Source organism: Vipera berus (genome assembly GCF_964194415.1).
Source record: "Vipera berus genome assembly, chromosome: 2".
Lineage (NCBI taxonomy): Eukaryota > Metazoa > Chordata > Lepidosauria > Squamata > Viperidae > Vipera > Vipera berus.
Genome location: NC_138203.1, coordinates 105,996,021 through 106,018,159, shown reverse-complemented (window position 1 = coordinate 106,018,159; position 22,139 = coordinate 105,996,021). Strand labels below are relative to the sequence as shown.

The window sequence follows — 22,139 nt, the reverse complement described above, 5'->3', positions numbered from 1 at the left end:
GAAATACAGATAATACTGCCTGATTTGGCTTCCATTAAGCGTCAGGCTCTCCATTGTCACCTGGTACCTTGCTGGCGTCCTACCATCTAAAGGGAAGGGAGGGGGAGGCATTTGGGCAATCCACACCTGTGTATCTAATGGTGGGAAATGGGGAGGGGGAGCTGACGTGAAGAAGACCAGAGCTGTTTGTACTGGTTATGCCGGGCATCTTCAAGGTTGATGGCCCTGGGTGTGAAATTCCAGCAACCACCCAGAGCTTCCCACATCATGGTGATCCCAGATTGGGTAACAACAGACCAGACATTGGGGGGACCATTGGGTTTGGTTCTTTCTATCAGTGAGCGGGAACTTCAGTTTCTGCCTCACCTTCCTGCAACCAACATCTTTAGTAAAAGTTCTTTTCACTTCAATCAGTTGGAGTCAAGAATCTGCTTTTCAAAACTGATTGTTTTGGGGCAGGTCTGACATTAACTTTCTTTACATTGTGCATCATCAAATATACAAATTTGACTTCAATTTTACAGAAAAAAAGAGAGAAAAGTTTTCCACTGCATTTTATGTTTTCCAAAACATAAATTGGGAAATCAGTTAGTATGTGTCCCATGTTTATTTGGATAGTCTGTGAGAAGGCCTTGAGTTTACCTTCGCAGGAACTTTTATAGCTGATGGGAATAGGTCCATTTGCAGGTCTACAATCTGTTTCCATATTCCAGCTATGAGTGGACGTATTACAGACATGACTTCAAGATCAGTTACTGTAATTTCCGGCGTATAAGACGACTGGGCGTACAAGATGACCCCCTACATTTCCTGTTAAATTATAGGGTTTTGGGCTATATTCGCCGTATAAGACTACCCCTCTTCCAACGCACACCAAATAAAAATTAAAAAACATCAGATTTGATTTTAATATGGTAATTTTAATTCAAATGCTTATGACATGCAAGTACTTAGTAGGAAAACTGTCACTTATAAACATAAGGCTGTTTGTCATCAAACATGTAAACATAAAACAGTGCAAGTGGATTAAACTTTTCCTAATTCACTCTAAAGCTTTCCCTCCGTAAACCAAATGGGAGATCCGCTCCAGGTTTTCCAGCCAGCCCTCCCAGTTCCTGAGTCAAATGTGTCCTTAGAGCTAAGCAGCTGCTCTGACTGCTGCATTCCCCACCTGCCTTTCAAGTTGGGATAGACTGCAGCTGCTCTTCAACTTTAGAAGGAAAGACACCCAGACCCCAGCCTGTAAAAAATCACAGACTGCAGCTTCTTCTCCAATTGGTCCCGCTTTCCCTGCGCAGACCAAATGGGAGATCCGCTCCAGGTTTTCCAGCCAGCCCTGTCCCTAAATTTTCAGCACCTGGCGTATAAGACGACCCCTGACTTTTAAGAAGATTTTCATGGGTTAAAAAGTCATCTTATACGCCAGAAAATATGGTACTTATCTTCCTCTCACCTTTTTCTCTTTTCGGTTTTGCCAGATTCCCTTTTGTTTCTTTACAATCTAATCTTAAATAAACCTTTAATCCGAACATTCTGATTTCAACTCATGAATTTGCAAACTCAGAATCACTGGTGGGATTCAGCCGGTTTGCACCACTTCAGAAGAACTGGTAGCTAATTTTTTGTTGCCCAGGCCCAGAATGAACTTCCGGAAGCAGCATCCACACAGAGAACTGGTTGTTCACATGTTTGAATCCCACCACTGCTCAGAATGAATAGCACGCTCTCATGAAGGTTGTCAATCACCCAAGCTATAAGACTAGGATAAATGAGGAGATGTCTTTTTTCCAGTCCTTGTTAGGAGGGTCTTATTGTCCCACAAATATCTCTGTTCCTTGTAGGAATGTGATTTGTCAACTAGGAGCTGGTTCAGAATATGGGGCAAATGTAGTACAGATCTATTTTTTTATTTTAAAAGGTGAGCATATTTTTGAGAAAAATACCTATTCGTGAATACTATGCATTTTCTAACTCATTATTAGATTGCTGATCAATCCATTTTTTATTACGGTCAAAGATAACCATTACAAATAAAAGCATTAAAAACAATACTGATAATTAAAAAATAAAAATCACTTAAGTAAAAGATTGACAAGGGGCACACCTTCTTGTTGTAAAGGTAGGATCAAAACTAATGAAGTGACAGGAAAAGGTTTGCAGAGTTCCTTTTTGATTACCTGCTGATTTTGATAAGCGGTAACTGTGGTGAAGACGGTCTCTGGAAAATGGAAGGTTTTTACCCCATCACCTGTGGGGACTGGTTTCGTGGGAGACAGGTCACTGCTGAAGTCTTTGCAAATAACATGGATGCGTGGTTGATACTTATGCATTGAATGCAAGATTATCTTTAAAAAAATAAACAAGAAAAGAGTGAATCATTTGAATACATTGCTTTCAAAATAAGATTGGAACTGAGATGTGGAAATCAATAACTAAGAATGACACCTCAAATCATAGATTACTGGTCCATCCTTAACAGGAAGAGCAAATTTGGAGCCCTAGTTTATTGCAGGAAGGGATGAGATGAGGCTGCTGACAATATCAGCATCTTCACGATACAGAAATAGTTTTAGGAGGAGAATCTCTGTAGAGGGCTTTTGAGGGACCCCATCCCCAGTTATATCTAACCATCCCCCTCAGGCTTGACATGACAGGTCCTGCTAATGTTCCAGCTAAAGTTCCAGCTAATGTGACCCAGAAGGACAGCCTTCTTGGTCATGGCACCCACACTGTGGAACATCAAGGGGAATTGGCTCCAACATTACTAACTTTCCTAAAATCCCTTAAAACCTGGTTTTGTCATCAGGCTTGGGGATCCCGTGAAATGGGGATCCCATGAAATAGCTATATTGTATGCAAGACCTTGAATCTACTCTCCTTCTTTGCTTATGTTTTTAATTTTAGAGGTTTTTTTAAAATTAGTTAAATTGTTTTGTTTATATTGTATGCCACATTTGTGAGATAATGAATGTACTACAAATTATTTGATATATAAAGAAATACATTTGATAAATAATCAAATAAACTAGCTAACTGAATAAATAAATACTTTATATGTGTTTGTATGTGCCTTCAGGTCAGTGGACTCTGGAGAAGTCCCTGTAGTTTTCTGAGCAAGATTTCAGACATGGTTCGCCCTTGCCTACTTCCTAGGGCTGAGAGAAAGTGACTGGCCCAAAGTCACCCAGCTCCCTTTGTGCTTAAAGTGGGACGAGAACTCAGTCTCCGAACTTCCAGTCTAGTGCCTTAACCACTAAACCAAATTGGTTCTCTGCATGCATAAATATTCATATACAAGAGAGAGTGATAGAGGGTTATACTTCAAGAGAATTGAGAAAGCGGCACTAATATTGAGGACATGTTTGTAATGTTTGAACAATACTGAGAGCTAGAAAGGGCAAAGCTAAGTGAACATTACTGAAAATTGAATGCATATCCTTTTGACTTACATGGCCTTGATCATCTAGCTCATTGTTGGTCAGCTTGAGTTTATCAAAACTGACAACTTGCCGCATCCAGGTGTCTCCGGATGCCAATGAGTCAGGGTGAATATACACCCTCGGAGGCACAGGGGAGTCCGCATTTCCCGCTACCATCCATTTGGAGCTGTGATACACATACCTGGGAGAAGTAAAGATGGGAGAGAGAAAGCTGTATTACTTAAAGAGCAAATCCCCCCCTTTTTTTTCCCTTGTCACCCAGCAAACAGCAGTCAAGGTGTCAGATTATTTGCACAGGAAGGAAACAATATCCTCTGTCTGTCTGTAATGGGACCCAGATGATACCTGGAAATATCTCCTCACTTCTGCATCTCTATTAATCCTCTTTTCCAATTACTACCCCCTAAAAAACTTTGCACAATAGGGCAGATTAATTGGTTAACCCTACTGATACCAGATGAAAGTCTTTAGACACACTAGGAAATATTTCATTATTTGCAAGCAATTCTTCTACTTTTCTCTGCAATCCAGATGCTTGTGTTTCTCAATTTAGATTATGGAGATCCTTGCTTCTTCTCTTATTTCTTCTCTGTTTCTTCTCTAGACATTTATATAATGACACTTGCTGCTATACTTCTTGTGATCATTGAATTCAGTAAAAACCACATTCATATCACCTCCTGCCTAAACTACCAAAATTAGCACAGCTGAATACATATGCTAAGTATTGTTGTTGTTAGCTGCGAAGTTGTGTCCGACCCATCGGGACCCTATGGACAACATTCCTCCAGGCCTTCCTGTCCTCTACCATCTTCTGGAGTCCATTTAAGCTCACGCCTACTGCTTCAGTGACTCCATCCAGCCACCTCATTCTCTGTCGTCCCCTTCTTCTATTGCCCTCGATCTTTCCCAGCATTAGGCTCTTCTCCAGTGAGTCCTTCCTTCTCATTAGGCGGCGAAAGTATTTGAGTTTTAGCTTCAGGATCTGGCCTTCTAAAGAGCAGTCAGGGTTGATCTCCTCTAGGACTGACCAGTTTGATCGCCTTGCAGTCCAAGGGACTCGCAGGAGTCTTCTCCAGCACCATAGTTCAAAGGCCTCAATTCTTTGGCGCTCAGCCTTTTTTATGGTCCAGCTTTCACTGCCATACATTGCAACTGGGAAGACCATAGCCTTGACTATACGCACTTTTGTTGACACGGAGATATCTCTGCTTTTTAGTGTGCTATCTAGATTTGCCATGGCTTTCCACCCAAGGAGCAAGCATCTTTTAATTTCTTGGCTACAGTCCCCATCTGCAGTGATCTTGGAGCCCAGGAAAATAAAATCTGTCACTACCTACATTTCTTCCCTGTCTATTTGCCAGGAATTGAGAGGGCTGGATGCCATGATCTTGGTTTTCTTAATGTTGAGTTTCAACCCAAGTTTTGCACTCTCCTTCTTCACCCTCAACAAGAGGTTCTTTAGTTCCTCTTCACTTTCTGCCATTAGAGTGGTATCATCTGCATATCTTAGGTTGTTGATATTTCTTCCGGCAATCTTGATTCCAATTTTTGATTCATCTAGCCCTGCCTTTCTCATGATGTGCTCTGCATATAAGTTAAATAGGCAGGGCGACAGTATACATCCTTGCCGGACTCCTTTCCCAATTTTGAAACAATCAGTGGTTCTGTGTCCAGTTCTCACTGTTGCTTCTTGGCCCACATATAGGTTTCTCAAGAGACAAATAAGATGGTCTGGTACGCCCATCTCTTTAAGAACTTGCCACAGTTTGTTATGATCCACACAATCAAAGGCTTTAGCATAGTCAATGAAGCAGAAGTAGATGTTTTTCTGGAACTCTCTAGCTTTCTCCATGATCCAGCGTATGTTGGCAATTTGATCTCTAGTTCCTCTGCCTCTTCGAAATCCTGCCTGTACTTCTGGTAGTTCTCAATCTACATACTGCTGGAGTCTAGCTTGTAGGATTTTAAGCATAACTTTACTAGCATGAGTAATGAGTGCAATGGTGTGATAGTTTGAACATTCTTTGGCACTGCCTTTCTTTGGAATTGGAATGTAAACTGATCTTTTCCAATCCTGTGGCCATTGTTGAGTTTTCCAAATTTGCTGGCAAATTGAGTGTAGCACTTTTACTGCATCGTCTTTTAATATTTTGAATAGCTCTGCTGGAATACTGTCACCTCCATTAGCTTTGTTGTTGCTCAGTTTTTCTAAGGCCCACTTCACTTCACATTCTAGAATTTCTGGCTCGAGGTCAGTGACCACCTCATTGTGATTATCAGGGACGTTAAGCTCATTCTTGTATAGTTCTTCTGTGTAATTTTGCCACCTCTTCTTAATCTCTTCTGCCTCTGTTAGGTCCCTGCCATTTTGGTCCTTTATCATGCCCATTTTTGCATTAAACGTTCCTTTCATCTCTCCAATTTTCTTGAAAAGATCTCTGGTCCTCTATTGTTTTCTTCTATTTCTTTGCACTGTTCATTTAAGAAGACATTCTTATCTCTTCTAGCTATTCTCTGGAATTCTGCATTCAATTGGGCGTATCTTTCTTTTTCTCCCTTGCCTTTCGCTTCCCTCCTTTCCTCAGCTATTTGCAAAGCTTCCTCAGACAGCCATTTTGCTTTCTTGCATTTCTTTTTCTTTGAGATGGTTTTGGTTGCTACCTGTTGTACAATGTTGCGAACCTCTGTCCATAGTTCTTCAGGCACTCTGTCTATCAGATCTAATTCCTTAAATCTATTTGTCACCTCTACTGTATATTCAACAGTGATATGATTTAATTCATACCTGAGTGGCCTAGTGCTTTTCCCTACTTTCTTCAGTTTAAGCCTAAATTTTGCAACGAGAAGCTCATGGTCTGAGCCACAGTCAGCTCCTGGTCTTGTTTTTACTGACTGTATAGAGCTTCTCCACCTTTGGCTGCAGAGCATATAGTCAATCTGATTTCTGTGTTGACCATCTGGTGATGTCCATGTGTACAGCCGTCTCTTGGGTTGTAGGAAAAGAGTGTTTGCTATGACCATCGTATTCTCTTGACAAAATTCTATCAGCCTGTGCCCTGCTTCATTTTGTACTCCAAGGCCAAACTTGCCTGTTATTCCGGTTATCTTCTGGCTTCCTACTTTAGCATTCCAATCCCCCATGATGATAAGGACATCGTTTTTTGGTGTTAGTTCTATAAGGTGCTGTAGGGCTTCATAGAACATTCTGTAATGTTTTTTGGACCAGACTAGAAATGAGCAGGTAGGAAACAGCTTGAAAGACCTAACCCAGACATGTCAAACACAAGGCCCGGGGGCCGGATCCGGCCCGCAAAGTGGTTTCATGTGGCCCGTGAAGCCATCCTGGAAACAGTGAGGGACCGTCCCCCACTGCCTTGGCCCTGGCCCAGAGACCCTCTTTCTGCCAGAGACCCTCAGATCTGTCCCACACCTGCCCAGGCCCCCATAGGCACCCTTGATGCGAACGATGTAGAGCTGGCCACGCCCACCCAGTAGGCCATACGCACTCTAGCCACGCCCACCCAGTAGGCCACGCCCACCCTGGCCATACCCACCCGGCCCCTTGAGGGCAACCGCAATGCTGATGCGGCCCTCAATGAAATTGAGTTTGACACCCCTGACCTAACCCATCCAATTTGTAAAGATAAAAGGTAAAAGTTTCCCCTGTACAGTCAAATCCAACTCTAGGAGGTGGTACTCATCTCTACGTCTTAGCTGAGAGAGCCAGTGTTGTCCAAAGATGCTTCCATGGGCTTGTGGTCAGCATGACTATATGCCGAGGCACATGGAATGCTGTTATCTTCCCACCAAGGTTGTGCCTATTTGCCCCCAAAGAAAAGTCTCTGCTTTTCTTTCTATATTTACTTTAAGAATTTTCTGTATTAACATATGAGTCCTACTCCAATATTTTCTTGCTTTATCACACGTCTACCGTAATTGGTAAAAAGTCCCCTCTTTACCTGGGGAAAAAATATGGAACTATGATGTTATATATGTTGACAGCAGCAACGGAAGACCACGTCGATTCCCACAACGGAGGAATGTTTGCAAAACCTGATGGAGCTAGCAGAGAAGGCTAAACTGACTGTACTGATTAAAGAAAAAGAATACAAATACTTATATTGCTGTGTGGAAACCCATTCTAGACTTTGTGCTTGAGGTGGAAAAAATTGAAAATTTGATTTTGGGTTTTACCAATTAGATAGACTTGGTGTTATTGAAATTTTATATATATATATATTATTTTGTATAAGTAACAAAGTTGAGGTTTGAAGATGATATTCTATTGCACCAAGGGAAGTCGGAAGTCAATGCCTTTTTTTTCTTTTTTTCCTCTCCCTTACCTCACTTCTCTACTCCCTTTTTCCTTCCCCATCTTTTCCATTATTTACTTTGTATTTTCATTGTATCATGTATTATAAACTAGTAAAACTTTTGAAAGGGAAAACGAAGTTGTGCCTATTTATCTACTCACATTTGCATGCTTTCAAACTGCTAGGAGCTGGGACAAGTAACGGGAACTCACCTTGTCAGGCAGCACTTGGGTTTTGAATTCAGGTTGCCTTGCTTGGATTCCTACTCCTCTTTTTTTTTTTAGAATGCTATTCAATATAATTTTTTTTAATCCGCTTTTTTCATTCCTTTTCTCCAAATGTTTATATTGTCTTATTTTCTAAGACCAGCTTTAGAAAATGTTAATGTTCTTATTTTTATGGTGAATAATAAAATATGTTTAGCAGATATTACAAGGCATATCCTCAAGCTTAAGTAGCTATTTTTATGTTAAATATCAATGACCATTTTGGTCCAACATTGAGGAGAAAGAAAATTTCTCAGGCAGATAAGCATCCTATCCATGGAAAAACATCTGAAATAAGACACTGTCCTATTATGAATTTTGGAAAATTTTCTTATTCTAACTTCTAAATATCTCTCTGCTAAGCTAACCTTTACCTGTATCTCTTGTTATCCACGGGTACAATGTCCATGGCTATGTAATACTGCTGGTGAGGATCCAATCCTGTAATCTTCACTCTCATTGCAGGAAACATTCTCCTACAAAAAAGAGGGAGGGATGAGCAAAGAAATATAATTCAGTAAGAGCTCTCTTTGCTGAGATAGAAATGTCCTAAAATTAAGAAGTTATGTTGTAGCTGCCCAGAGTCACTTTGAAACGAGATGGGCAGCAAATAAATTTCATAATAAATGAATGAATGAAAGAATGAATGAATGAGTGAGTGAGTGAGTAAGTAAAGTCATGGAATGTATTAAGTGAAACAACTATATTTTTATCTCATTGCTGCATCTTGCCCATTATTTTGAACTACAGTTTACAGATTCAAAGTTTTGGGTCAGATTCAAGATTTTGGTATAGAAACAGAAGTATGCATATAAGATTTTCAAGTTTTTTCTGTACCGCTTAGAAAAAATCTGGCAAACCAATGCCACAGAGCAATTCAATTTGTTTATTCATACAGTATATTTAATATATTACATATTAATTGATATTCTGGTTTTTTTCTTTATTCTGCCCTTTCATATTTAATTACATTCTTTTTCTTTTTTTGGATGAAGCCCACTTCTGATGGCCTTGTCGTGATATCTAAAACTCAATGCCACTTCAGCCAAAACTGCTTGTTTGACCACCCATATTTTAAACAGATTTAATAATTTGATAATTCAATATGGAATTTGATGCCTAGGGCATGGTCTCACTTTGATATTTGTACAAATATTTGTATATTTGAAGTCCTAAGAGTAGAATAATCAACCTGATAATTAATCATTAATTAACTTACTTTATTCTTGTTTAAATATACATGAAAATTAAATTAAAACAAATTTCCCCGCTTCTTGGTCTTGGCCCAAACTATTGTTTGAAGCATAGCCCTGGATATTTTATTCTATATAAAATCATGTGTGGCTCTCAACTTGAAAAAATAGTTACAATACAACAATTGTTTATATTAAAGGACCAATGTGCTGTTTAAAGGTATTGTCCTACTCTTTTTCACAAGTGCTCTGTGCATCAGGTATGAGCACAAATATTTGCCTTGTTTTATCAGAAAGATGCAGTTGTCCTGTTTCCTGGCTAAAAACATTGGTCTGTGAAGTCAGTATTGTGCATACACACTGTCTTGATTACTAGGTTTCTGCAATTTTCTTAAATCCCTTGTCAGCTGCTTGTGTGGTTTTCTTACAATAAAGGGAAAGAGAAAAAAGAGAGGTGCATTTTAAAACATTAGTCCTCCAGACCTTATTCAGTAGACTTCAGACACAGCACGGAGACGGCATTGGTCGCGCTGGTGAATGATCTCTGGTGGGCTCGGGACAGGGGTTGCTCCTCTGTCCTAGTCCTATTAGATCTCTCAGCAGCTTTTGATACCATCGACCATGGTATCCTACTGCGGCGTCTCAGGGGGTTGGGAGTGGGAGGCACCGTTTTACGGTGGTTCTCCTCCTATCTCCTGGGCCGCTCGCAGTCGGTGTTGACGGGAGGGCAGAGATCCACCCCAAGGCCTCTTGTTTGTGGAGTTCCTCAAGGGTCGGTTCTCTCGCCCCCCCCCCGTTCAACATCTACATGAAGCCACTGGGTGAGATCATTTGTGGTTTCGGGGTGGGGTATCATCAGTACGCTGATGATACCCAACTTTTTCTTTCCACCCCGAACCAACCCAGCGATGCCCTCGCCGTGATGTCCCGGTGCCTGGAGGCGGTCCAGGTCTGGATGGGGAGAAACAGGCTTCGTCTCAACCCTGCCAAGACTGAGTGGCTGTGCATATCGGCATCTCGGGTTAACCAGACCATTCCATCTTTAACGATGGGGCGTGAGGTGTTACCCCCATTGATAGGGCTCGCAACGTGGGCGTCCTCCTTGACTCCCGGCTCAATTTTGAAGACCATATAGGAGCCGTGACCAGGGGGGCTTTTGCCCAGGTTCGCCTGGTGCGCCAGTTGCGACCCTACCTGGACCGAGATGCCCTACGCACAGTCACTCATGTGCTCGTGACCTCCCGTTTAGACTACTGCAACGCTCTCTACATGGGGCTGCCCTTGAGGACCACTCGGAGGCTTCAGCTGGTGCAGAATGCGGCCACGCGAGTTGTGATGGGGGTTTCCCGATACTCCCATGTAACACCTCTACTCCGCGAGCTGCATTGGCTCCTGGTTGCCCTCCGGGTGAGATTCAAGGTGCTGGTGATGACCTATAAAGCCCTAAATGGCGAGGGTCCGGGATATCTGAGGGAACACCTGCTGCCGGCATCAAGCTCCCTTCGTCCAGTGCGCTCCCACAGGGAGGGTCTTCTCAGGGTGCCGCCGGTAAAAGATTGCCGGCAGGTAACACCCAGGGGGAGGGCCTTCTCAGTGGGTGCGCCTGCCCTCTGGAACCAGCTGCCCGTGGAGCTGAGGACTGCCCCCAACCTCCGTTCATTCCGCCGGGACCATTTGGCCCAGGCTGAGAATTTTAATTTTAATTTTAATTGGGGGCTTTTACTTTTTCAGGGACTGTTGTAATTTTTTAAATCGTTTTTAACTTTTGTATTTCTTGTTTTAATTACCCTGTAAACTGCCCTGAGTCCTTCGGGAAAGGGCGGTATACAAATCTAAATAAATAAATAAATAAATAAATAAATAAATAAATAAATAAATAAATAAATAAATAAATAAATAAATAAATAAAAAAATAAAAAAAAATTTACCTCAGAGTTTACCTCCAAATAACAGAAAAGGTTTCTGAAGCAATGCTGACAGCTGGGGTGGTGTACATCATTGTATCATTTATCTAATCACATAATATTTTGCATTAAATAATAATTTGCAATGAAGATACTTTTCAGAAATGATGTAAAAATATCCATTACCTCATGATACAAATAACATAATCTACGTCAATTTGGATTTGTTAGATATTTCCATTTAACATTTAACAGACAATCCTTTGTCCCCAAATGTTCCATTAAGCCAAGGTTTTATGGTCTAAGCTCAGAAATTATCTCAACAAAGTAAGTTAGCAATTAATAACTTCATGGGGGAAAATAAAAGAGGGAGAGCTGATGAGTAAACTGTGGCTTAGTTAATGTTACCTGATGAATTTAGAGCTGAAGTGAGAGATTAGCTATAGTCTTTTCACCTTTAGTCTGTATTTTTCACAAACAAGAGAATAATGAGTGGCTATTACTCCTGACAGCTGAATGGAATTGTCTTCTGCATTTTGCTGCTGAATAACAGGGGAATGAACATAAAAAATATGCTGACTTTATGTCATATCTTGCAGAGGCCAACTAAAGCTTGAAGCATTATGCTTGCTCAGCAAACCTGTGATATTCTTACGTTCTTTCTGTGTGGTCAGCATCATTTTACATGACAGAAGCCATTCCTCTCCCCCAATACCTCAATGATAACTATATGAAAAATAAGCCAAACTGCACACAATTGATGTGACAGTTCTCACAGCCAAAACCCAACAAATATATAAATGGTGTTAATTTCCACCACCCTTTTTGGTTTTGTGACTATTTCTCCTGTAGGATGTGAGAAAGAAATGAATGTATTTTCAAGCCCTGTGGTTTGACAAGCTCCCTCCAATTTTAGTTTTACTCCTAGGGTCTGCCTGCTCCCCTGCATACATCCCCTCCCCTAGCTCATTTGCAATCTTAGTCAGTTTATTCCAGGACCTTTTTATTATTTTATTTAAATGCCCTCATCCTAGAAACTCTGTAGTCACATTTAGTCAGTTGATATGATTTATTATTGACAACCCAGTGCCCTTAATAGCTTCATTTGACTTGAAACAAAAATATCGCTGTGATATGTGAAATATGTGAAATGGGTAAGAAAACAGTGACATGCTGAGTTTACCTTTATTTTGGGGCACAACTTCACACTACTCTGTGTTGTGCAATTTGATGGTTTTTGCCATGACCCTCCCCTCCAATAGCCTTCATTATGTCAAAAAGAATAGATTCTTTTTCCTACCCAAAAGAGCGGTGCATGTTTATAAATGCATTTGAACAGAATTAAAATTAAGTTGTTGTTTTTAAAAAGATGATCTCCCCTCAGTCTCCCAACTTCTAATATTGAGATTCAGTTATCTGGAATGGAACATTTATCCTCCATTGAATATGAGTCCTCAAGGCACTTTAGGGACCTCCTAGATAAAATAAAATAAAATGAGGAATGTCAACAGTTACAGAGTTCATAGGATGAAAAGCCTGTTCTGAATGAACCAATATCAATAAAGAACTTTACCTATGACAAAGAGGGAACCAATGATTTTGAGCTACTAAAAGAAACAAATGCTCTAATATAGGGGTGTTAAACTGCCAGCCTGCGGTCCGGACATATCATCCGGAAGCCGCACCCACCCCATTGCCGGCAATGTCAAAACTGTCCCAATACATTGCGCAACATCACGTGATGTCGCGAGTTTGACATGTCTGCTCTAATAGGTACTACTCAAAGCTGGTGGTGTCCTCTTTTTTTCTTCCCTTTGTACTTTGGAACCAGGCTAAAAATAGAACCATATTTACTATTAAAAACTGTGTACATATTAAGAACCAAAATCTCACTATGCTATTTTGGAAAGATTTAACAGGTTTAGGGAGAGAATAGAGATGGAAGGGACCTTGGAGGTCTTCTAGTCCAGCCCCCTGCTTAAGCAGGAGGACCTATGCCATCTCAGACAAGTGACTGTCTAACCTCTTCTTAAAAATCTCCAGTGATGGAGCACCCACGATTTCTGGAGGCAAGCTGTTCCACTGGTTAATTGTCCTCACTGTCAGGAATTTTCTCCTTAATTCTAGGTTGCTCCTCTCTTTGTTCAGTTTCTTGTCCTGCCCTCTGGTGCTTTGGAGAATAATGTGGGAGCCCCTCAGATACTGGAATACCGTTATCATGTCACCCCTATTTCTTCTTTTCTTTAGAGTAGCCAAACACAAATCCTGCAGCCATTCTTTGTATGTTTTAGTCTCCAGGCCTTTGTTGATCTTAGTTGCTCTTTTCTGAATTTTTTCCGAACTCTCAACATCTTTTTTGTGATATGGTGACCAAAATTGGCTGCAGTATTCCAGGTATGGTCTTCCTAGGGTTTTATAAAGCGGCACTAATACTTTGTGTGATCTTGATTCTATGCCTCTGTTTATACAACCCAGGATTGTATTAGCTTTTTTGGCTGCTGCTGCATACTGTTGGCTCACAGTCAAGTGATTGTCCACTAGGACTCCAAGGTCCCTCTCACATTTACTGTTTTTAAGCAAGGTCTCACCCAGTCTGTATTTGTACCTTTGATTTTTATTTATTTATTTATTTATTTATTTTATTAAATTTATATGCCGCCCTTCTCCCTAAGGACTGAGGGAGGCTCACAACAATAAAAAATTAAAAAAAACATAGAATACAAAGATTAAAAAAGAATTAAACAAAATAGAGAAATAAAGGACAATTTAAGCCGATAAAACCCAAATTTTAAAACCATGATCAGTCCAGGCCCGCTTGTTGGAACAGCCATGTCTTCAGGTCATGGCGGAAGGATCGAAGGTCAGGGGCCGTCCGCAGCTCCAGAGGCAGTTCATTCCAGAGCAGACATGTCAAACACAAGGCTCAGGGGCCGGATCAGGCCCGCGAAGTGGTTTCACGTGGCCCACGAAGCCATCCTGGAAACAGTGAGGGAACGGCCCCCACTGCCTTGGCGCTGGCCCAGAGACCCTCCTTCTGCCAGAGACCCTCAGATCTGTCCCAATCATGCCCAGGCACCCATAGGTGACAAACCCATGCTGGCTACTAGTTATAACTTTGTTTGCTTCTAGTTGTTCACAGATCTGGTTTTTGATTATCTTTTCCAGGATCTTCCCAGGTATTGATGTTAGACTGATTGGTCTGTAGTTTCCTGGATCTGTTTTTTTTTCTTCCTTTCTTGAAGATGGGAACCACATCAGCCCTTTTAAAGGTTAATCTTCCAAGGAGCTACAAGCCACCACCCACAAAACCTCCAGTACCTCTCAAGTTACCTGCTAGGAACATCAAATCTAGACAAATGTAATTGTTTTTATTGAGGTGAGGTTTTCCAGAAGGGAAAAAGTATCTATTCTAACTTTTTCCCCAGATAAGTGCTAAAGAGAATTTGGCACAGAGTTGTTTTTTAAAACAATTGTACAATAAGTAGAATATAGAACACAGAATGATAGGGTTGGAATTAAGGAACCTTGGAGGTCTTCTAGTACAACCCCCTGCTCAAGCAGGAGATCCTATACCATCCTGGACAAATGGTTGTCCAATCTTTTCTTGAAAACATCTAGTGATAGAGCACCCAGAACTCCTATAAGCAGGCTGTTCTGGTGATTAATTGTTCTCTCTGTCAGGAAATTTCTCCTTTAATTTAATTTAATGTAAGATCTCTCTTTAATATTCTTCCACCCTTAACTTCTTGTCCTGCCCTTAGATACTTGGGAGAATCGGATAATAGAATACTCCCAGGGAGCTTACTGCATACTGGAACATCATCTTTATTGCCTCACAAACCATGAAGATTTTCAAGCTCTCTAAGGCACCATCAGGCCTTCTTTTCCTTTTTCACAACCTTGTCTAAAGGAAAAGTTTAGAACAATGTGGAGAAAGAACAGAAGTTTATAGGTGTGCAGCTTTGTGACTTTGAATCTGCTGTAGTAATAGCCTGCTCATTTTCCAATATACAGTAGCTGATCACAATGGTTGCTTTACTGGACTTAGGTAAAATGAAAGTGGTTGAGAAATACATAGCACAGAAAAGTTCTTTTCTTTAGAAAGGCATGTAAGAAATTTATGATCTCTTGCTCCACCTAGCTGTTGCTTCTTCCATTTAACTCCATTCTCGTTTGGGCTTTGTAGCATGAGGTTTGGGTTGATAATTGCCTCTGTCTTGTTTTTTAAGGCGCACGTACAAAAACATTAGAAAATTTGCTGTTTCCAGGAATATTGGCAGGAAGGGCCTTTTAATTCTCCATATTGAGTAAAAGGATTTATATGTCTGAGACTGATTTCTGAACTGAAAGTCTGAATGCAACTTTTCAGGGTAAAGAAATCATTTCTACATTGTCCTTTATTTATAGAACATCCAGACTGTTTCAGTAGCCTAGATGTTATAAAAGCTTTCAGGGAAGGGAGGCGAATAGCTGCCTGCCTAAAGAAGATGCGATACCATTTATTATATTTGTTGTTTAATATAGACCCTCTTGTATATTTATAACAATAAATACACAAACATACAATATCAAACAACAAATATAATAATAAATGGTATCACATTTTCCTTAGGCAGGCAGCTATTCTATTCCCTTCCCCAAAAGCTTTTATAACATCTAGGCTTTAATAAACTTCCAGAAAAACATCACAGAAAAGCTACTCTTACCTCTGGAGCAAGCTTTTTCAAAGAAAGGGAAATTCTTCAGAGAAAATCTACTTCCATGTCGCCTCCCATTAATTATTTTGATAGAAGAAAACTTCATTCATTCATACAAACATTCATTCATTCATTCATTCAATTTCTATAGCCATCCAACTCAACCAAGTCATTCTGAGTAGCTTACAATTCTACACCAATTTAAACAATTTAAAAGAACATTAAAACAATAAATCAATCACAAAATAAGTACCAATAGCAGCCTTGATGTTTAAACAGTGAACAGTAAAGTAACATGGTCCTCTACACATTCCAGCCCCAGGCCCAGGTATATAGCCAGGTTTTTAAATCTTTTCAAAAAACCAACAGGTTGGTGCCATTGCAATCTCCGAGGGGACAATATTTGATAAGATAGGGGCTAAATGGGAAAAGCCCATCTTCTAGTTCCCATCAGTTGACAGTCTTTGACTGACGGAATCTGCAGCATACTATACCTATTGGATCAGATTGGATGGACAGAAAATCTTGAAAAAAGACAGTCCCTCGGGTAACTCAGTCCCGAGCCATGTAGGGATTTAAAAGTGACAACCAGCACCTTGAATTACTCCTGAAAACCCACTGGCAACTAGTGTAGCTCACAGAGCAATAGTGTTTTGCACCAGCTGAAGTTTCCAAATGCTCTTCAAGGGCAGCCCCACATAGAGTGCATTACAGTAAACTTCATCTTTGTTTGCATGCATTGGTTGTGAAGATCCTATTCAATGTTGAAAATACTGAAACTGTATAGATATGTTGGATATGTTTGCCACATTGAGTTATTTGTAAAAATAAGGTGGAAGATAAATGATGGAGAGAGAGAGAGAGAGAGAGGGAGGGAGGGAGGGAGGGAGGGAGGGAGGGAGAGAGAGAGAGAGAGAGAGAGAGAGAGAGAGAGAGAGAGAGAGAGAGAGAGAGAGAGAGAGAGAGAGAGAGAGAGAGAGAGAGAGCACTTTGGTGATAATAACCAGCACCATGAATTTGAATTGTCTGGTAGCAAGTGCAGCTTCTGTAATGTTAATATTATGTCAGCAATAACTGGTCTAGCTTGCTATAAAATCAGAAGATGTTTCTGCACCAACTGAATGTTCCAAGTGGTCTTCACAGAAAACCCCATATCAAGCAAATTGTAGTAATCCAATTGGAGGTTAAAGGGGCCTGAGTGACAGTTCTTGGCACCTCCCATTCCAGGAAAGGACTCAAGGATGTTAGTGCTACCCAAATTCAAGTGCCATTAGGTGAGAATGACCCAACATTTACTATCCCATAACTGGGTTGGAATTCAGACTGTCAGGAATAATTTCCAGCCCAATAGCCTTTTAAACCTGCCCAGTCAAATGAGTAGAGGAAGTTGAATTTACAATTCAGGTCTCCCTGTTTGCAGAAATGTAAATAAACGGTAAAAAAAAAACCAATTGGATTTTATTTGTTTGTTAAATTTATTTGTCACCCATATTACTGTGGGACTACTCTGGTAGCTTACAACAATAAAACAGGGGGAAATGATTTTAAAAATGTAAATGCAACAATAGCAAAGGAATTAAACAATAAAAATAAACAATGAAAGTACAATAATATGAAATTAAAGAAGGTGAGTGAAAGGGGAGCAGGAAGTACAGGTGGAAGGTGGGGGGTTGGCTAAATAGTCCAGTAGCCACCCCAGGCTCCAAAATAGCAAACTACACTGACGAAATACCCATATGCTTTCCTTATACTGAAACTGTATCTTACCATCAGTAAGTTGTCATCAAAGCTGCTTCCTAAAAGACAGTGAAGTGCAAACTAAGAGCTAATATTCCATAAGGATCTTAAGAGAAATAATAGCAGCAGTTATTTATATAGACCTAATCATGCATTGTGCCTAGAAAGTCAAATTTATGTTTTGCCCTTGGCTTTTTTGTTATACAAAGTAGGATTTGCCAGTGTGTTGATTTTATACTGCAACAAGCCTGCCCTCACTTTTTTGTGCTATGCAAGCAAAAGTCTAACTTCATTTATTTCTGTATTCTTATTAGTGCCAAATATGACAACTTCAGATATGAACATATATTTGACAGACCCTGAGTGACAGACCTTAAAGTATTTTGAAATAACCTGAGAAATTGAATGCAACCTAGAAACCATCATGCCAAAAGAGCAACTTATCACCTAAAGATAATGACAGTGTTTTGAATTGATGCCAGTTCCAGAACTATCTTCAAGGACATCCCCATGTACAATGCATTGAATGAACCTAAACTCAAGGGTGTCCTACCGTATGACTCCTGCACAATCACTGTGAAAACTTTATTTATAAGCAAGTCTAAATTGCAAAGTTGGTTCTAGAAAGGAAGCGTAATCCCTTGTACAACAAACTAAACTTCCATCCCTTCCATTCCCTTTCACAGGAAAAGGGTATTGTCACGAATACTTGCAGGAATATATCCATCCATTTGCATGAAAATGTAAAAGGGAAGCTAAATATATAATGAGACTAAACACTCAGTGCTTCTCTTGCTGCTGAAATGCTCCCAAATTTGCCCACAAAACATTAGTTATGAATCCAATTATGTTGACAGAGCAACAAGTCCTGTGAATCTATCAAACACGGTCTGCATTGTAGTTGATCAAATGCCAAGGAGCACTGGGGATGCTGAAAGCACCAGGTGCAAACAGCCAGCTGGCCCCCTGAAGCCTGGGATCACCACTGTCCTGAATCTCAAGAGACTACAAGTACTGCAGAACAGAGGAGGGGGGACACATGGAGCCAGCTGCAATCAGCTTAAAGGCTGGGAAAGTAGTGCAACATCCTGACCTAAGTGAAGTCATGAGAGATTTGCTGTAGAAGTCAATTGGTTAAGGTTTTTAAGCTATGGCAAGATGATCTTCATGCAGCTAATATGCTGCATGATAACAATATACAACTACTATACACTGTGTTAGTAAAAATGCAAGTGCCATATCTATGGAATACATACAGCACTTAAGATGCCACAGCCCTAAGTAGCTGCATGCCCCACATCACAATCCTCAAAACAAACATGTAAAGCTATTTGGCTTCACCCGTCCCCAGTTGTGAAAATTTAATGAAGTGCAACAGCTAGCAATCCCGTACACCAGGGGCATCAAACTCGCAACATCACGTGATGTGTCGTGATGTATCACGACTTTTTTATTGCTGGCACGGTTTCACAATGATGCATCCGGCCCATGGGCCGGCAATTTGACACCCCTGCCATATGACAATGATTTCCCTGCAATGAGCAGCAAACATAAAATTCAATAAATGAGAAATAAATTTCATTTGTTTGATGTATATTAATTTGCATACCAGCTTTCCTATTAGTTGTAATGAGGCATTCTAACAAATACTAAAATAGCTGCCCAAATCTAAAGTATTTGTTTATATTTTTAATCCTACCATATTTTCAAAAAGCAAAAAATAGTGTATCTTCCTGACTGATACTCAAAACACTCCAGGCAGATAGGTTAAATAGAGATATAACATCATCATATATCCCTGACAACATTATGACTTGTTAATCATGATAGCATGAAGACTATTGAGATAAGCAGCAATAAATGTAATTTAGGTTTAAAGGCTATAAACTATTTTTTAAAATGTCAAAGATACAGGATCATAACTCAAAACATCAAAACATAGTACATATGCCTAGAGCAGTGTTCCTCAACCTTGGCAACTCAAAGATTTTATTTCAGGTGATAAAATTTTGTTGAGATAATTTTTGTTATATTTTACTGTAAAGAGGCAAAGGTAAATAAGTTGTCAATGTGAGCATGTTTCCAGATGATGCAGCATTGATTCATTCCATGCAATTTTATTGTGGTGGTTTGCCATTTCAGGATATTTTGTGTGTGTGTGTGTGGGGGGGTATTTTTCAAATTCCTAATTCAGCATTTCTTTGTAGTACAGTTTAAGCAGAGGATTTTGTTATATGTTTGCTGATATTAATTGATGCTGAATGTCATTTTAAAGGTCTTTTGATTTTTAAAACTTAACAACTAAATATGGTTTATAAAGTGGTTGATCCCTTAAATGTGGAAAATGTGGCTAGCTACTTCTATTGTTTGTTTTCAGCAGCATATGTCATTAGGCTTTTTTGTGCGGTTTTTAAGCATATGACAAAAACAAGTTTACTGACCATTGTTTGTACCCCATTTAAAGGCATGAAAAGGCTTCAAAAGAGAAGACTGGATTTAATAATTTTCTGAAGTATTGACTGTCAAAACATTTCCAAGCACATCTCATTTCTTTGGAACTTGAGATTCTTACTACTTCCACAAAGATCATCTCACAAGTGACAAAGGCAATCTACAATTGGTTTCACTAATCAAATTCATGAAGTAAACCAAAAGGGGAAGAAAAATAAAATATTGTGGAGAGGAGGATTTCTATCACTGGGTACTATGTTGCTTAAGCAAAATAGCGTTCTTCCTGGTTCTTTCTCTGTCCAAGGTGCTGATTGCTTAGAAAATAAACATTAATTTGCAATTATAAAGGAAGGTGGCTGGAATACCCAACTTTATTTGGGAAGATCAGAGAGCTATCTTGAAGAAATTTAAAAAATCGGCAACCTAAGTATTAGTTTATTATAACATTCCAATTCCTTAAAACAAGCCTCAGCAATGGGATGTGGAATTTGTAGAATTTCTACCCATCAATGCTGACACAGCTGGGTATGGTATGTTGTTCTTACAAAATGACAACAGAGGCAAAAAGGCCCATCTAATCCATGGAACCTGGATAGGCTGAATGTAATGAATGTCACTCTTTCTATCCTCTAAGACAGGTGTGTCAAAATGCTGGCCTGCAGGTCGGATGCTTCATGCCAAAACCATGCCCACCCCATTGCCAGCCATAGGAAAAAAAGTTGCGATACATCATGACACATCACGTGATGTTGCGAGTTTGACACCCCTGCTGTAAGACATTGTACTGTGCCTGAATCAGTATGAATGGAGGTTGGCCAGCTGTGCATTGCAGGTTTTCCCCTCATTGTGTTAAGTGGCACTTTCTTTTTCTCCATATGCAAGAAAATATAGAACTATATCTTAAGTGATGTCTAGATCTGCCTTTAGGAATTCCAAATCTGGGGTAAGCTTTGTCCCTCCCAAGTATAATAAAAGATAATTTACTGCCATGCACAAAAAAATACTATCCTTTTAAAACTGAGACAACTTTATAGAGGATATTGCAGCTATATTGTTTACTGCGTCAAAAAGTTGTGTTCATAGTAGGGAAGGCATGGAAATTCATGCAGCTAGTTATGATAGAATGATGAAAGTTAGATAAGAGCATAAAAACATAAGCAGTGCCCTGCTTAGTCAAATCCATGGGCTATTTTATCCAACAGTCTATTCTCACAGTGACCAACAACTGCACAAGGAAACTCACTAGTTTCCCAAGAGACTACCTTCAGAGGTAGTAATGCTTCCCTCAAGACTAATAGACATTAATCCCCATGAATTTTTCTCTAACCATCTTATTTTTTAAAAAGGTAAAGTTTTCTCTTGTCTAGTCATGTCTGACTCTAGAGGGTGATGCTCATCTCTGTTTCCTAACTGAGGGAGCCAGTATTGTCTGAAGATATTTCCATGGTCATGTGGTTGAAATGACTATATACTATATGTATACTTTACATACGATATATCAGGCATGTCAAACTCGCAACATCATGTGATGTCACACAATATATTGTGACTTTTTCCCCATTGCCGGCAATGGGGTGGGCGTGGTTTCAGTGTGATGCATCCAGCCTGTGGGCCGGCAGTTTGATATACCTGCTATATATATACTGCAAACCTTCCAGTTGACAAGCCCAGCATCTTAACCATCTTATAAATCCAGCCAAACTGGTAGCCAGCAGCACATTGTGTGGTGGCAAATTCCAAAGTTGAATTATGTACTGTGTAAAAAAAACAAAAACAAATCCTTTTGTGTGTTCAGATTCTTCCAAGATTCAAATTTATTGGGTGGTTGTAGTATCTTGGGAATGAGAAAACAGCTTCTCCTTGTCCATTTTATTCACATCATGGATAATTTTGCACACTTCAATCACGTGCCCTCTCATTCACCTATTTCTGGACTAAAAAGTCTCAGATATTGCAATCTTCTTTCCTAGGGAAGCCACTCAAGATACTTGATCATCTTTTTGCCTTCCTTTTTGCCTTTTTTTGCACCTTCTTTACCTCTTTATATCCTTTCTGAGTGGGGTGACCAGAATTGCACACAATCTTCCTGATGGACACATATAGATATAGATAAGAGCACTGTAAATTTGAACGGT

At 39.9% G+C, this 22,139-nt stretch overlaps 1 protein-coding gene across 1 annotated transcript in view; it reads right to left on the bottom strand.

The window, feature by feature from the left end:
* The window catches only part of TBX15 (T-box transcription factor 15), an 80,133-nt gene that overhangs the window by 27,266 nt on the left and 30,728 nt on the right, over nt 1-22,139 (bottom strand). Inside the window, exons 3-5 of the mRNA XM_081318435.1 lie at nt 8,397-8,498; nt 3,450-3,621; nt 2,178-2,345 (exon numbers count right to left, since the gene is read on the bottom strand). Of these exons, the coding sequence (XP_081174561.1) occupies nt 2,178-2,345; nt 3,450-3,621; nt 8,397-8,498 (442 nt within the window). The remainder of the gene's footprint in view (nt 1-2,177; nt 2,346-3,449; nt 3,622-8,396; nt 8,499-22,139) is intronic.